The sequence below is a fragment of the Alexandromys fortis genome, unplaced genomic scaffold, assembly GCF_014885135.2.
Source record: "Alexandromys fortis isolate MF-2015 unplaced genomic scaffold, M_Fortis_MF-2015_v1.1 scaffold_9, whole genome shotgun sequence".
Taxonomy (NCBI): Eukaryota; Metazoa; Chordata; class Mammalia; order Rodentia; family Cricetidae; genus Alexandromys; species Alexandromys fortis.
Genome location: NW_026067892.1, coordinates 21,933,126 through 21,950,741, shown reverse-complemented (window position 1 = coordinate 21,950,741; position 17,616 = coordinate 21,933,126). Strand labels below are relative to the sequence as shown.

General features: G+C 41.3%; 1 protein-coding gene across 1 annotated transcript in view; it reads left to right on the top strand.

Moving 5' to 3' along the window:
- Positions 1 to 17,616, top strand: part of Gcc2 (GRIP and coiled-coil domain containing 2) — a 41,298-nt gene that overhangs the window by 21,139 nt on the left and 2,543 nt on the right. Inside the window, 10 exon segments of the mRNA XM_050140719.1 lie at positions 338 to 500; positions 4,705 to 4,805; positions 4,892 to 4,969; positions 5,732 to 5,869; positions 7,296 to 7,417; positions 9,316 to 9,492; positions 10,401 to 10,618; positions 12,966 to 13,160; positions 14,054 to 14,208; positions 15,515 to 15,716. Coding sequence (XP_049996676.1) covers positions 338 to 500; positions 4,705 to 4,805; positions 4,892 to 4,969; positions 5,732 to 5,869; positions 7,296 to 7,417; positions 9,316 to 9,492; positions 10,401 to 10,618; positions 12,966 to 13,160; positions 14,054 to 14,208; positions 15,515 to 15,716 — 1,549 coding nt within the window.

Here is a 17,616-nt window from a genome sequence, read left to right as displayed (position 1 = left end):
TAATTTCTCACTACTTTTTCAAAGAGTATTCTGTAAAAGGTATTATGTTACCTAAAATACTAATATCATAAATGAGAATTCCATAAGACTAGAATTACTACTAATTATGGCTAATTAAAGTTAATCAAAAAAAAAAATAGAGTTCCAAAAGTTGAGTTTTGAACTTCTAGAGAATACTTGATAAAATTCGAGCTACAAACTATGGACCTTCTTAGTTCCTTGTTTCTTACATTGTGTCTGTACTACAGAAATAAAACCTACTTATTCTTATGTTATGATTTTAGCAGTTCCATAAGTTAACTGTCGTACTAATATATAAGTCTTTTATAATGTGCAGGATGCCCAACAAACCACATTGATGAACATGGAAATAGCAGATTACGAACGTTTGACGAAAGAATTAAATCAGAAATTAACAAATAAAGACAGTAAGATAGAAGATTTGGAGCAAGAAATAAAAATTCAAAAACAGAAACAAGAAACCCTACAAGAAGAAATGAGTGAGTAAAACAATTCTTTTTTTTTTTTTTTTTAATAGAGTCTCTGTGTAGTCTTGGCTGTCGTAGAACTAAGTCACAAAAATCTGCCTGCTTCTGCCTCCTGAGTATTGGGATCAAAGGTTTGCACTACCACACCCAGCCATTTATACAAACCCAGCAAATGTGACTAACAATGTTCAAATTATTAAAGACCATAGGCAGGTCAAGCCATTTACCATTAAGAGGTTAACAGTCATCTGGGCAGTGGTGGCGCAGCCTTTAATCCCAGCACTCAGGAGGCAGAGGCAGGCGGATCTCTGAGTTCGAGACCAGCCTGGTCTACAGAGCTAGTTCCAGGACAGGCTCCAAAGCTACAGAGAAACCCTGTCGCAAGAAAAAAAGAAAAGAGGTTAATAGTCAGCATAGTGACTGCTTCTTTGGCCCCTCAGTCACCTAGGAATGTGTTGTTTAATTTCTAACTATGAGGGTTTCTTCTCAAATATTAGCATGTTCCAATTTAAGTCCCTTGCAGTTACAGTACTTTGTGGTTTCTAGTCCCTTTCCAGTGTTCAGTTTTGGGTTTGGCCTGCCGTGTGATATCTCTCAGTGACTTTCCTTTGTGTGCTTGACAAGAATGTTATTGTGTACTAGTTGTTGGACATTAATTAGGTCTTGTCAGTTGGTGGAGAGATTCGGGCCATTTTCAAGTCATAATGATTTTTCTCTCTTCTACTATGTATTGAGAGAGCTATGTTTAAATCTCAAACCATAATTGTGACCTCTTTTTCTCTTTTCAGTTCTGTCACTTTTTTGTTTCATTTATTTAGAAATGCCAGTGTTGGCTGCATTCACACTTAGAATTGTTACATGTTCCTAATGATCACTCTTGCTGTGACTGTCCTTTTCTAACCCCCGTATTTACTAATACTTACACTATTCTAGCCTTCTTTTGGTTGTAATTTACATTTGACTTTTAACCAAAATGACTTTACATTTAGCTCTTGTGGTATGCTCTCTGTCATAATCCCTGGTGATGATTGAGCCCATAGACTAACCTAAATCCCTTATGTGTTCTTCTATATTTTACATAGATGATTGATTTTTAATTGTGTATGTGTGTATCTGTCTGTCTGCCTGCCTCTGTATAGATATAAGCATGGGAGTGTAGGTGCCCACAGTGGCCAGAGGAGTCAGATCCCCTGGAGACTGGAGTTACAGGCAGTTGTGAACACAGCTTACAGTCCTCTGAAAGGACAGTAGTGTAACCACTGAGCATTGCTCCAACTCCCATGACCTTTTAAATAGCATTATAATTGGGCCTTACTTTTTCCTTCAAAGTAAGTCTCTGCTGTTGAAATGTTTGAGCCATTTTTAGGATGATTGCCTACGAAGTCTGGACCTTGTAGTGGTCCTTGTCTTGTTCTCTTCTTTTTCTTCTTCTTCTTTTTTTTTTTAAATTTATTATGTGTACAGTATTCTCAGTATTCTGTCTGCATGTATGCCTGCAGGCCAGAAGAGGGCACCAGATCTCGTTACAGATGGTTGTGAGCCAGCATGTGGTTGCTGGGAATTGAACTCAGGACCTTTGAAAGAGCAGGCAGTGCTCTTAACTGCTGAGCCATCTCTCCAGCCCCCTTTTTCTTTTTTAAAAAAAATTTTTTTTTGATCACTGTATCCCTTTTACTAATTTGCTGTACTTTGATTTTGGTAACTTAGATTTTTAGTTTACATTTTGAGTTTATCATTGATTACCTTTAAGTAGTGAATTTCTGGAATGGAGTTTCTGGAAGTTTCTATCACTGTGTCTTCATAGTCACTGATCCATATGATTAGATGCTATGTATCTAATCCCATTTCACATTAGATATTGAATGCCATTTTTATCTTTAGAAGTTCTGTTTGGTTCATTTGTTTAAATTTTCTGTTATGTTAATATTTCCCTTTAAATTTTAAATATCTTTAATACCCGTTTAATGTCTTTGCTTGCTAATCATTTCTATAAAATGTGGGTCTGTTTCTGTGCATTTCTCTTCTCCTAATTGTGTGTCATATTCTCCTCCCGAATCCTTGTACATTCACAAGGGTTTCTTCACGCTGCCTGGTAACTAGAGGGTAGTCACAGCCCTGTGTGATATCTGTTCTTTCCCTTGACAAAAGATACCGTTTACCAGGGTAGGGCATGGGATTAGAAAATAAAATAGTAAAGAGAACGAAGACACAAGTGAAAATAATAAAACAGAAAGCAAAGGATAGTATTGGGGGGAATTCCAGTGAATATTGAAACTTGTCTGCATTTAATTTTTTATACGCTTTTATACCCCCAATACAACAGGGGGAAGAAGACAAAAGTCTGCTTTAACATGACACAAAGGACAACTAGGACAGTTACTTTGAGACATCAGGTCCTTAGCATACTGTTCAGTAGGCAGTGAACCCACCCTAGACCAAGTATCCTGAAGGCAGCCACTCCCAAGGTCACACCTTCTATTTCAAAAGAAGGAACAGAAGTATGCTTGAACCCCTGACCATTGGTCAGGGTGGAGTGGATATACCTATATGGACCATCTTAATGACAAAAAGACCAAGCAACCACACCTTAGGTGAGGATGTGTAGCCACAATTGTTAACAACTTTGAACAAGCTAAAACTCTCTGACAAGGTGGAAGTAGGCTCACATTTTTGGGCCTCCACATAGCAGGACCAATAGCTGCTTCAGATTCCCACTCCTGTGTCACGTTCTACAAGTTGCTCCCGTGCTCAGAGCCAGGACAGGAAGCACTGCTCACCTTTGTTTACCATCTCCTTCACTATTCATTCTTCAGATGTCTGCTTGGGAAAAGTGCTGTTAGTCAGTTGCTTAATTGTTTATGATCACAGAAAGTTTAAGTCTGGACTCTGTTACTCCCTCATGACCAGACGCAGAATTTCCATAAGTCATGTGAAGACTATAGATATGTAAATGAAGAGGAGGCAATATAAAAGGTGCCTCTAAGGTAAAACCACACAGTAACATCAGATAAAAGGTCACTCCCTGAGGGGCTTCCTACTTGTCAGACAGCTTGCTAGAAAATTGCTGCGATAGCCTTGCAGATCGTGGAAGGGTTGGGTAAAGAGTCACAGTAGAGAAGGAAGCCGCTTGGTGTTCTAAAGGCAGGGTGCAGCCACATGGGGCTTACTGGTTACTCTCCACAGATGGAGCCTGTACACGTCTCTCTGCCTGTGACTTTACCACAGAAGTGCATCTCCTTTCTGTACTTCCCTTTCCTGCCCACTCTGGAATTCCCATGGAATCCTCCCACTGCTAAATGCTTCTTGTCCTGTGAAACTTCCCTCCCTCGTGTTAAGTTCATATAACCTTTGGGCGTGGGTCATTTGCTCTTGGTTTTTGTCTTTATTATAGTTTGATTTGTGCCTTAGTGAGCACTATTTTATTAACAATCATCCCACGAAAATGTTATTGCTTCTGACTCGCTATCACAAAAGCAGACACCCACGTATGTGCCTTCTGTGTGGTACAACTGTAAATACTCGGTATCTTTGAGGCACTTTTTATATTGTGTCTTGGATTTTTTTTCTTGAGATAGGGTCTCATATACATTAGGTTAGCCGTACACTTAATTTGTAGCGCAGGCTGGCCTCTGCCTCCCAAGTGCTGGGATTATAGGCATGCACTATTACAACCAGATTTTTTGAATTGCTTTTAAAAATTATTACTGCCAGATGTACACTAAATATTAGTATGCTTTTATTTAAGCTATACATAAGTATTTACCAATTGACATATTTGCTTTAAAATAATCCAGTAGATCAAAACTTTACACATTTTTTTATAATGGGCCAAGTAGTAACTATTTTGGCTTTATAGGCTACATAGTCCATGTGGTGGTTCCTCAGGACACCAGTGTGACATGCTAATGCAGCCGTAGACCATGTGTACATGAAGGAGCCTAAGCGTGTTCTGTTTTAAACTATATTGGAAAACTAGCCGGTGAGCTGCATTTTGATGAACGTGTCAGGGTGCAATAAGATTGGCTGTGTGTTAGGAAGTGTTTGAAGTGGCTGATGGACACAGGAATGCATTGTGAGATGTGTTTGAAACACCCTACAGGAAGAGATAAAATGAGGTTCTTGTAAGTTAATATGAAGAAAAATTGTCACTTGTGTGTCATGTTCACTAGTAAAAATCGGTTTTGTCTCTTTCTGCTGACATTACTCCCCGAGCTAGCTTCCCTGCAGTCCTCAGTACAGCACTACGAAGAAAAAACCACCAAAATCAAACAGCTGCTCGTGAAAACCAAAAAGGAACTGGCAGATGCAAAGCAAGCAGTATGTTAATTTCTCAGTACCGTATTTTATGACTTACAGTTCTGACTCACTTTATTGTTTAATTTAACCAGATTCTTGTTCTGTAGGAAAGTGATCACCTACTACTTCAAGCGTCTTTAAAGGGTGAACTGGAAGCAAGCCAACAACAAGTAGAAGTCTATAAAGTAAGATTCTTACATTTTTGAAAAGCTTTTTCTATGTAGAAATAAAGTGCCATACAGATGAGCCAGAGAGCTGGTTCAGCAGTTCACGGCACTGGCTGCTCTTGCAGGGGATCCGGATCCAATTCCCAGCACTCACATGGTGGCTCACAACCATCCATATGCCCCACCCCCTCCCCACTGCCCCTGTTCCAAGGACTCTGATAACTTGTGCTGGCCTCCGTGGGTACCAGGCACACATGTGGTACATAGACATATATACAGGCAAAACATCTATACACATAAAAAATAAAAGCAACTTTTTTTAAAGAAAAATTTCTAAATCAGGTAAGAAATTACCTTTAGGGATACTTAGAAAAACTTTTGAGGAAGCAGAAACAGTGAAGTTTAGTAATACTACTTAACTCAAGCTAAATGACTGTCATGTATTTGAGCATCTGTATTATCTAGAACAGTGCATATAAAATTAATGTGGCCGAAAACTTCATCTGAATCCTCTGACTGAAAATACAATTTACAGTTGCAAGAATCAATGTTTGAGGTGGTTGAATATTTGCTGTTTTTTTTTTTATGTATAATGTCTGGTGCTATTTAATTAGACATTATAAATATATAGTCTTTAATTGTGCAGATACGAGTTTAAGAAAAAAATAAATCAACCTGATAGTAAGGAAGCATTATTCACGCTGTCTCTGTTTTTGAGATAATTATAATACCTGAAAACAATCCACACCTAGTTATGCCGTTTAATCTGTTTCTCCCCAGATTCAGCTGGCCGAGATAACATCCGAGAAGCACAAAATCCACGAGCATCTGAAGACTTCTGCAGAGCAGCATCAGCGCACACTGAGCGCGTACCAGCAGAGGGTGGCGGCCCTTCAGGAAGAGAGCCGAACTGCCAAGGTGTGTTCTTCCCGACCAAAACCACCAAGATTCTCTTACTACAGGGACACATTACCTTTGCAGTGTTCTGCAGTTAAAAGCGCTTAGCAGATGCTCTACACCCAACAGCATGGACACGTTGACATCATTGGGGTAGTATTTAAGTGTGTGTGTGTGTGTGTGTGTATTTGCTTATTATGTCTGTGTGAATGTGAGCACATGTACCATTATGTATGTGTGGAGGTCGGGGGTCAGTTTTTAGGCGATGATTCTGTACCTTGTTGAGACAGTGTCTTTCTTATTTTTGCCACTGCACTTTGTACTCCAGTCCAGCTGGCCCCATATACTTCTCCTATTTCTGCCTCCTGGTTTCCCATCTGAACACAGGGGTGATACATGCCTATCTTCTGATCTGGCTTTTGTTTTTTAAACATGGGTTTCAGGACTTAAACTCAGGTTTTTAGGCTTGCACAGCTAGTACTTTTAACTGTTAGCCATCCCTCCAGCTCTTATGTTTTATAGTAGGCCACTTGTTTGTTCCTGGCTGCCCAGAACTGAAATAATCCCACAGAAACTATTAATTACAACGCTTGGCCTATTGGCCTATGTTTATTTCTAGCCCACTCTTACCTCTTAAATTAACCCATTTCTATTATTTTATATTTCACCATGAGGTTTGTGGCCCTACCGGCAAGGTTCCACCTGCCACCTTGCATCTCTCTCCTTGGCGGCTCCTCGACTCTGCTTTCTTTCTCCCAGAATTCAGTTTAGGCTCCCCCACCCCAATAAAAAGAAAACATGGCTGAGTGGTGTTGGCATATGCCTTAATCCCAGCACTTGGGAGGCAGAAGCAGGTTGATTTCTGTGAGTTCCAGGCCAGCCTGGTCTACAGAGTGAATCTCAGGACAGCCAGGAGTGTTACACAGAGAAACATTGCCAAAAATTAAAAAGAAGAAAAAAAATGAGAGCACATATAGGTTAAGATGTATGAAATAATAGAAGCAAACAGTGTAAATATGAAACTTGTGAGTCGTGAGTTAGCTACTGTGGAGGAAACATGAAGTCAGAGGTTTTAAAAAGGGTCAGGCTAAGAGAACTGGGTTTCTATTTTGATTAAAATTGGAATTTGGGGTTTTTGTTTGTCAGTGTTATGAGACAGGGACTCATTCGATGTCCCATACTGACCTGAAACTCCTAGTATGGATTAGGCTGACCTCAACTCATAGCAGTCCTGCTGCCTCCTCCTCCTGAGTGCTGAGATTGCAGGGATGAGCGACCATGCCCAGCCGCAGAACACAGGTTTTACCAAAGTTAATAAAGGCTAAAGTGGATACAGGCTGTTTTCTTCATTTTCACAATCAGAATTTTTACTTCATTCCATTATCCTGAAAGGACATAGAAGGATTATGTCACAGTGACAATTTTCTCTCTCTTTTAAATGCTACAGGCAGAACAAGCTGCTGTCACCTCTGAGTTTGAGAGCTACAAAGTCCGAGTTCACAATGTTCTAAAACAACAGAAAAATAAGTCTGTGTCTCAGGCTGAAACTGAGGGAGCTAAACAAGAAAGGTAACGTCTAAGGTTTTCCCCATACAAATACAAGTTGTTCCCCAAGCTGGTTTAAAGACTCATTTTTATTGCTTTTGACTGGAATTTTAGGTGATGACGAGTGAACAGAATATTTCCTGGTGTCATCATATTTCTCGATAATTAGGAAAGTACACACGAAGAGGACTGTTGCAGACTCTAAATGGTGTTAAAATTAACAGTGAAGCCAGAATGTGGTCTCTGAGCTATAGACTCTTGTCTCAATAAGACCTGGACATAGTAAAAATTTAGGCATTAAAATTAAATTTACATTATGGAATTTATGACTACTTCCATTTGATTTGTATAGTACGTTAATACTAGTTTCACATTAGCTTCCAGATCCACTTTGTAAATTGTTCTAAAATTTACCAGGAACAGGAGATGGACTGGGTGTGGTGGTGTACACTTTTTAATCCTAGCACTTATGAGGTGGAGGCAGGCAGATCTCTGAGCGTTCAAAGCCAGCCTGATCTACAGAGTGAGTCCCAGGACAGCCAGGGCTAGCTACATAGTGAGACCGTGTCTCTGAAAGAGATGAGGGTTAAGACACCCTTTTGATATGTATGTTTTGATTTTGTAGTAGAGGTTGGTTATATGTAGTTTTTATACCTGCTTTTGGGGCTGGAACAGGATTGATGCCTCTATAATGTTTGCATGCTTACGTTCATGCTTCTGTTACTTTTGTTTGGGAGTCTATTAAATGCGTTGTATAGCCTTCCACCCATAGCTATCGTAAAGTATTGACACACTTAGTAAAGATGATTTGTAAGAGCCATTTGAGCCTACCTGAATCTTGAGTTCAGACTACTTGAATGTGATACTTTAAGTTCTTTCTAGTGATTTTTAAGCCTTTTTCTTAAACCTATTTTTATGAATTGTTTTATTAGAGTTTTTTTGTGGGAGAGACTTGTCACCTTAGAGAATGTCACTTCCCCCAGGATATGTCGTGTCCCGTCCAGTTTTTCAAGACAGTTTTTCTCTGTAGCTTTGGAGCCTGTTCTGGAACTTGTTCTGTAGACCAGACTGGTCTCAAACTCATAGAGATCCACCTGTCTCTGCCTCCCGAGTGCTGGAATTAAAAGCATGCACTATCACCGCCTGGCAGTATGTCCATTTTTTATACATCTTTTAAGGAACTGATAATGTATACATTATGGAAAAATTATAGGTTTTAATTATTTCCACCAAGACTTTATTCTAATTCTAAACTGACTCCTTCCTTTTTTTCATTGTATTTTGAGCTCATGTCCCATTCTCATAACAGCTACCATAGAACTGTGTGAAATTGATTGTAATGATAATTCTATAACATTTAACATAGCGTAGTCATTCTTTTTTCTTTTTCTTTTTTGGTTTTTTCGAGACAGGGTTTCTCTGTGGCTTTGGTGCCTGTCCTGGAACTAGCTCTGTAGACCAGGCTGGTCTCGAACTCACAGAGATCTGCCTGCCTCTGCCTCCCGAACATAGCATAGTCTTACACCACGTGATAGTCTATGTCATTTTAATATGAAATTTTAGACTGAGACAAGCCCAAGCTTTGTGATCCCAGCACTCAGGAAGCTGAGACAGGAGGACTGCCATAAATTGAAAGTCAGTTTGTACTCTGTAGCAAATATCAGGCTAGCTGGGGCTCCATAGCAAGACTCAGAAAACAAATTAAGTAAATGAATAAACTCAAGACATTTTTGTAAAATTTGTAGTACCTAATCGTTTACAATCTGTATATACAACATCTTTTAAAACTTATTTTAATTCTAGTCTGAATTCTTGTGATCATATTTCCTTTAGCATCATCCACAGTAACAGAGTGTGGCACTGAAACAATAAATACATTTGAAGCCACAGTCGTAAACATTGCTGAACTATTTCTGTTTTAGGGAACACCTGGAAATGCTGATTGACCAACTGAAAATCAAGTTACAGGATAGCCAAAATAGTTTACAAGTCAGTGTTTCCGAGTTCCAGACACTGCAGTCTGAGCATGACACTCTGCTGGAGAGGCACAACAGGATGCTGCAGGAGACCGTGACCAAAGAGGCAGAACTTCGGGAAAAGTAAGACCGCCAGCAGCAGGGGTACTGCTGGTACCAGGCAAGCAGCCTGGTTTATGCTCCTCCCTGGGATTTCAGTGAGGAGTAGGGACTTAGAGAGGCTTGGTAACTTTGGCTTACCTACCACCAGTCTTCCCTTCAGACTGTTTTTATCTGTAGCATTTTTTTAGAACAGCTAACATTTATCTTTTCACCTGATATCCCAGCTCTCTTACAGCCTTTGTACTCAGGAAATTTCCTTCCCCTGGTACTAAAATGTCCTTTTGAGCGTCAGTGATGCTAGAGATTAAAGACACACATGTGCCCTGCCACCGAGCTGTATCCCCGGCCCTCAGAAAGTGGTTGTAACTGCTAATGCTTCCTCCTTTACATTCCTGGTAACTATTTTAAACAAAATGCTTGCAGAATACTATGTACAGTATCTTATTAGTCACTATAAACTTGGTAATTAGGATAACCTTTTTCTAAAGCCAAGCATGGTAGCATACATTTGTAATCTCACCATGCAAGTTGGAGACCTGGGCTACAAAACAAGTTTAAGTCACAGCTTGAACTACATAATAAGACTCTGGCTATATTCTGTCCTGCTATAGACCGAAGCAGCTTCTTTATTAACCAGTGGTAATAAAACATATTCATAGCATACAGAGGGGACTCCCACATCACATGTGTGTATGTGTGTGTGTGTCTTTACATGTGTAATAAGGTTATCTGTAGCCCAGGCTAGTCGCATCTACTCTTTTACTACTTTTGTAGATGAGGGTGACTTTAAACTTCTGATTCTTCTGCTTCCACCATCTGCCAGAGATGGAGGAGACATGTCTTTGTACATTCTGTGGAGAATCCGGCTGACAGAGGCTGGGTCAGCATATGCAGTTCAAGGCTCTCAGGAACTAAACTTTTACCTTTAGGTTGTGTTCAGTTCAATCCGAGAACACCGTGATGAAGTCTGAACATGCCCAGACGGTGTGTCAGCTAACATCCCAGAATGAAGCGCTCCGTAACAGCTTCCGTGACCAAGTTCGACATTTGCAGGATGAGCACCGAAAGACAGTGGAGACCCTGCAACACCAGCTCTCCAAAGTGGAGGCTCAGCTCTTCCAGCTCAAGAGTGAGCCATCCACAAGAAGTATGTGTATGTTTGTAAAAGGATTGACTTTGTGTTCTGGCATGTTTATGTCACTTAAGACATTGTTCAGGGATTCATAAGAAAGTCAAATACTGGGCTGGAGAGTTGGATCAATGGTTCAGAGCACTGACTGTTCTCCCAGAAGACGTGGGTTTGATCTCCAGCCCTCACGTGGTGATTCACATCCATCTTCAGTCCCAGGGACTCCAGTGCCCTCTTCCAGCCTCAGAGGACACTGCCTACATGTGGTACATAGACACATGTGCAGAATACCCAGAGATAGGAAATAATAATAAATAATAATTAGTTAAAAATATGTAAAACTTAGCCAGTGGGGCATGCCTTTAATCTCAGCACTCAGAAGGCAGAAGCAGGCAGAGGTCTGTGAGTTCAAAGCCAGCCTGGTCACCATAGTTCCAGTTCCAGGACAGCCAGGGCTACACAAAGAAACCCTGTTGTGAAAAAACAATAATAATAATAATGTAAAAGAAAAATTACTGAATAGCAACCTGTATCAGTTCCATAATTAATGAGATATGAATTTGCTCACTGGAAATAAATCTGAATCATTTGAACCCTTCTTGACTATGCTTATAGCAGCCTATGCAGCTTCTTAGACTACTAATTTTCATAATTATATATTCTGTATAATGTATTTTTTTCCTTTGTCTTACACGTATTCCTGTTAGTCTCATGGCAAGAGTCCTGATTCTGGCATCTACCACTTGGTACCCAGTGTTTGCCCTTTCATGCATGTGTTCTTTATCAGAAGCTTTGGGGCAGAGCAGGGGACTTATTAACCCCCAGGCAGCATTGTAGTTGTCCAGTCTTTCGCCAGTGCAGCTTCTTCCTTCAGATTTTTTTTCCTCTGAGACAGGGTTTCTCTGTGTAACAGCTCTGACTGTCCTGAAATTCACTCTGTAGAGCAAGCTGACCTCAAACTCACAGAGATCTGCCTGCCTCTGCCTCCCTCTGCCTCTGCTGGCATTAAAGGTGCACTCTACAACCTGGTCCTTCTTCAGATTTTAATGAGGTGAAGTTATCTGTCATTCAGCCTCACCCAGTGCCCTCTATTCTGCTTCCAGAAGGAAACAAGAAAACGTCAGTCATGATGGTGATTTTTAGTCCTGTGTTCACAGTGATTTGTTTCCCATGGGAAATGTCGTCACGGGAGTATTGGCAGGTGTGGGTCACTTAACAAGGCCAAAAACTAACAGGAGAATTTAACTTACATCAAGAGTTTAAAAGGGCCGGGCGATGGTGGCGCACGCCTTTAATCCCAGCACTCTGGAGGCAGAGGCAGGCGGATCTCTGTGAGTTCGAGACCAGCCTGGTCTACAGAGCTAGTTCCAGGACAGCCTCCAAAGCCACAGAGAAACCCTGTCTCGAGCGGATTGTATTGTAGGAGTCAACAGTGTTATCAACAGTTGGTAAAAGTCAGAAACCCAGGGACGTGCTGCAGAAAGGCGGTCAGAGGCTAACCGAGCTTTAAAAGGACTGGGAGACAGTTCATAATATTGAAAACAAGTGAACTTTAAAACTTAAAAAAAAATCCTGGATTAAGCTATAAGACCTTGCATAGAGTTAGGAGCCAATCACATAGTGCATTTGGACGTGTCATATGAGCTTTTCAGTTCTATGTGAGTGTTCATTATATGCAAGCAAGAAATCCTTTATTCCTTTTTTGAGACAAAATCATACTATGTAACCCTGACTGGCCTGGGACTCACTATCCAAACCAAATGATAGGATTAAAGGCCCAAGAATTCTATGAACTGTAACCAGTTGGTTCGCTACACTGAACTCTGGGTTCTGTCATCTGAACACTGTAGGTGTGAGCAGGCAACACTAAGCACCAGCCAAGGTGGCAGTGTCAGGGCAGTGACGGAGACTGCCCCCACACGGCAGCGGTAGAAAGTGTGGGGCGTTGTGTAAAATCCATGCTGCACAGCTGTCCCTCACTGGCAGCAAGTAGACGGGTGGATTGTTTCTGTTGGATGACTCGCATAACTCAGTGTAAAGTGACTCTTTCTTTAGACACCATTTGTTTGTTTAATTTCCTTAACATTTTGACGTGCTCAAGGCTGTCTTTAATTTTTTGTTTGTTTGTTTTGTTTTTCGAGAGAGAGTCTCTGTAGCTTTGGAGCCTGTCCTGGAACTAGCTCTTGTAGACCAGGCTGGCCTCGAACTCACAGAGATCCGCCTGCCTCTGCCTTCCTAGTGCCAGGATTAAAGGTGTGCGTCACCACCACCCAGCTGCTGTCTTTAATTTTTATTGGCTGTCTTTGTTAGGGTCAAATCTATTGGTCTTTAACAATTTTACTTCCCCTTTTAAAATATTTAATAGGCCCCGCTTCTTCCCACCAACCTTTGAAAAACCCTCGAGAAAGAAGAAACACAGACCTCCCCCTTCTGGACATGCACACTGTGGCCCGGGAGGAGGGAGAAGGGATGGAGACAACTGACAGCGAGTCTGCATCTTCGCCTGGCACCCATATTACATCCTTAGAACAGCTGCTGAGTTCTCCTGACACCAAGTTTGGTAGGTGGCTCAGTGTGAGTGGTTTAAGTCGGCTGTCTTGTTTGATAAATATACTCTAATTTTTATGCTTTTTGAGCTGTTCCAGTAAAAGAGCTTATAGTAAAAAACTAAAAACTTGAACACATGCATGGGGCTGAGTCAGAAGTGGATGATGGGAAGTCCTGTATGGTTATTAGAAAGTAAATGACCTGCTGCCTCACCTTCCAGGAAATTCAGTTTCAGGCGACTCCTTACAGTGAAGTTTGCTAAATGTTCTGTAGTAGATACAGTATAGCTTTGGTATGCTTTTTGTTCTTACCCGTAGTGGTAGGACTGTTCATAATACAAGGGGATTCTCAGCTTTCGAATGCTCTGGGACCGTGTTTATATCCAACATTGTGTTAGTCACCATCCAGCTACTGTGACGAGATCCTTGAGAAGGTTAGCATAGGAAGAAAGATTTGTCCTAGCTTACAGCTTCAGCCCAGGGTCATTTGGTCCTAGGCAAGACACAACAGCATGGTGAAGTACCTGAGGCAGCCAAGGAGTGGACAGGAATGAGCCAGGCTTCCAGGGTCCCTTTCAAAGGCATGCCTCCTGTGACCCAACTTAGTTCTTCTAGGCCCCACCTCACACTGGGAATCCACTACTCCCTGGCAGATATGAGGCCTTGGATTAGACTCTCAGCACTACCAAAAAACAAACAAAAAAATTATATATACTGTGAGGGGCTTATAGAGCCAAGCTATTTATACTCCAGTAGAAATTCAGTCTTATTTCAAATAGAACCTTTTTGAGCTGAGGTATGTCATACAGATGAATAACAAAGAGTGGACTTAAATAATAAGTGGACTTAAGATATTTATTTTTTTATTTAGAGTCTGTAATTTCTGATTGTGACAATTACTTTTTAGAACAGCATTTTGCAGAACCCCATTCATGGCATGCCGAATTTACCAAAGAAGAATTGGCTGAAAAGCTCAGTTCCACCACGAAGAGTGCAGATCACTTAAACGGCCTGCTTCGGGAGACAGAGGCCACCAATGCCATCCTTATGGAGCAGATTAAGGTGCGGGTGGAGCCTGACTACCCTGGCATGCCCTGTGCAGTTGCTTTTCTAATTTTTGGTGTATATTGCCCCATTTTACATGTTCACATTTCAGTGTAAACATAGTATCTAGATTCTTTATATTAGATTCCTCATGATATGAATTACTGCTTTTATTTGTTAAACATTTTTAATTCATTCTTTTTCTAAGATAAGTATAGCAACTGGGCAGACATTGACAAGTCATTGCTCCTCATATACTTAAGTAAAACAGGAGTATATGTCCTTGAGTCCAATAATTCAAGGCTTTCCCTTTCTTCCCCCCTCGTTCTTCTACATTCCTCCCCCCTCTTTCCTTTTCTCCCACTTTTTCCCCTCTGCTTTTCCCTTTCTCCTTGTTTCTCTTCCTCTCCCCCTTCTATTTCTTGAAACAAACTATGGACTGCTTTTGAACTTGTTATGTAGCCAAAGATGGCCTTGAATATCTGGTCATTCTGCCTCTACTTCCTACGTGCTGGGATTACAAGCATGGGGGACCATTATAGTCAGCTAAGACTGCTCAAATTAGATATTTCCTTCCTCTGAGAATAATGCTCCAAGCCCTGCGTTTTACATTTATTGTATTATTTAATCTTTATAATGACTAGAGAACCTTTGGAAAATGAAACTGGGCCAGACTTAGGGGCACACACCTTTAATGCTGGCACTTGGGAGTCAAAGCAGACAGCTCCGATTTCAATGCCAGCCTGGTCTACATAACAAATTCCGGAGTTTCTAGTCAGCTGCAGCTACATGGTGAGACATAGCCTGGTGCTCGTTAGTGTTCCTGAGCTGAGCTTGTAAAGTACTTGGTTAAGTACTGTTTGCTCCGGACGTCCTGATAGCTTGGCTCTCCAAGTAGGGGAGGGAAGAGATCACCAGAGGCTGCAGCTGTCTTCCTCTTCACCTGCCTCCAGCCTGCCCCTGCTCACGTTCAGCCATGTCCCTAGAGAAGGAGGAGGACTCGCGGGACCAGCTTATGGTCCTGGTTGCTCACTTAGCGCTTCCTAGTGCTCACCAGTTTTCAGCATTCCTCTGGCGCCTGTGCCTCTGAGGCACCTGCTCTTCCTGGGGGCATTTGAAGCTGTCAGACTAAAGCACCCCATTTGTTCACCTCTTTCCACTCTTCTTGGAGTTGGTTAATAGTTCTCACTCCTTTTGCCCCTCTCAGCTCCACTTTATTTTCCTGAGGTAGGGATTGCTCGGGGAGAAGATAAGCGTGTGTTCAGTTTACTAGATTCAACCAGAAGTTCCCAAGCGCAGCGGTAACCGATTTCTCTCACACTAGCTTCTCAAAAGTGAGATAAGAAGACTGGAAAGAAATCAAGAGCGAGAAAAGTCAGTAGCTAACCTGGAGTACTTGAAGAATGTGTTGCTACGGTTCATTTTCCTGAAGCCCGGGAGTGAACGAGAGCAGCTTCTCCCTGTGATAGACACAATGCTGCAGCTCAGCCCTGAAGAAAAGGGCAAGCTTGCCACAGTTGCTCAAGGTAGGTGGCAGGGGGCACTCACTGGTACGTGACCGTCTGTGCTAACCATCAGTCTTACTTAAGAATGGATGTGTGCGGGCAGCCTTTCTCCTCTTGGAATTTCCTTCACTGGGATGAGTTTTGTGAGCTAGCTTTTAATGTCTGGGGCAAATGGCCTGCCTTCCATCTCTGGAAACTACATCTCTAGCCTGGTGTTGAGTTGGATGTGTTTGGGGGGGGTGGGGTGGTGACGTGTTTTTCTTCTTACTCACCTCCCCTTTCTCTACTTCCACTCCCAGACAGTAGAGGGACATTGGTCATGTGACCAACACACTTTTCACATGCATGCAGAGTTAATACTGCCCCACAGTGGAGTGTAATGCTCACATCAGTTAGGCCAACAGTGTTTTCCATAGACTCTTTTCAAATGCTGTGATCTACCTGACTTCAAACTGCAGATTAAGAATCATGGTTTTATTTTTGGATTAGTCTAGAGTCTTTTCGTTCTCAAGCATACAGAGAAAATGCGATAATTTAGTCCCTTGTAGCTGTCATCAGCCTCTGAGTTTTCAACTCAAGCTCTTGTTTATTGCTGCTGTGTCTCTACTCAACGTTTAGTTGATGTTCTTCTAGCTTTGTTTTGTTGCAGTTTTTCAGGTTTAGTCAAAGGGTTGTGGGGGTTTAGTTGTTTAAGGTTTCTTTGTTTTCATCCCCTTCTAGTTATGCTAAGTCATGTTACTAACTTAATATACCATATATTAGTAACTTAACAATCTGATCATGTGTTCCATAGCAGTTCAGCATTTTGAACTTGTTGTGTATAGGAGTATCGCACTTATTCAAATACTGCACATACACAGGAAGTCAGTTTTCTGATTACATCTAGGTGCATCTGGGCAAAATAAGTACCTCACAGGCATCACCATACTAAGCCTAGAATATATAGATACCAACTTGGAACTGATGTTCTCATCTTAATATTCTTTTAACATGTTCCTCTATCTGTTATACATCCTAAATAATAAATTTAGGATGACCCTTGAGGGGGCTGGAGAGGTGACTCAGTGATTAAGAGCACCGACTGGTCTTCCAGAGGTCCTGAGTTCAATTCCCAGCAATTACATGGTAACCCCCAGCTATCTTGAGTGGGGGTCTGATGTCCTCTTCTGGCATAAAGGTATATATGCAGACAGAGCACTCATATACATAAAATAAATGAACTAAAAAAAAAAGAATGGCCCTTAGAATTCAGTTACTTGGTATATTTAGTAAGATTTACCTTTTGGCTCTTACCCAAGATTTTACATTTTAAGCGAGCTGGTGCTTGTGGTCTGGGGCTGTGTCTCAGGAGATCTGGATCTAGGACTAATGAGATTCCGGGCTAATGTTTGACACGATTACTTACTTCATAATGAGTATTTGTAGTTCCTTAAATCTGTTTTCATATATCATGTCTTCCTAATAAAGAATTTCTTAGTACTTAGAAAACTCTTATTTCTGGCCGGGCGGGTGGTGGCACACGCCTTTAATCCCAGCACTGGGAGGCAGAGGCAGGCAGATCTCTGTGAGTTCCAGCCTGGTCTACAGAGCTTGTTCCAGGAAGGCACCAAAGCTACAGAGAAACCCTGTCTCGAAAAACCAAAAAAAAAAAAAAAAAAAAAAAAAGAAAACTCTTATTTCTGCTTACTATAGTGCAAATTGCCATAGCCACATTTAACAATAGTCAAATGAAGCCAGGCGTAATACTATATACCTACAAGAGTCCAGGTTTTCCCTGGGCTACAGAGTGAATACCAAACTACAACGGCTATGTAGCCTGGCCCTACCTCAAACAACAAAAGAAACTCAGTATTAGAATATACCATTTATTAGGGCTGGATAGATGTCTAAGCAGTTAAGAGCACTGGCTGTTCTTCCAGAG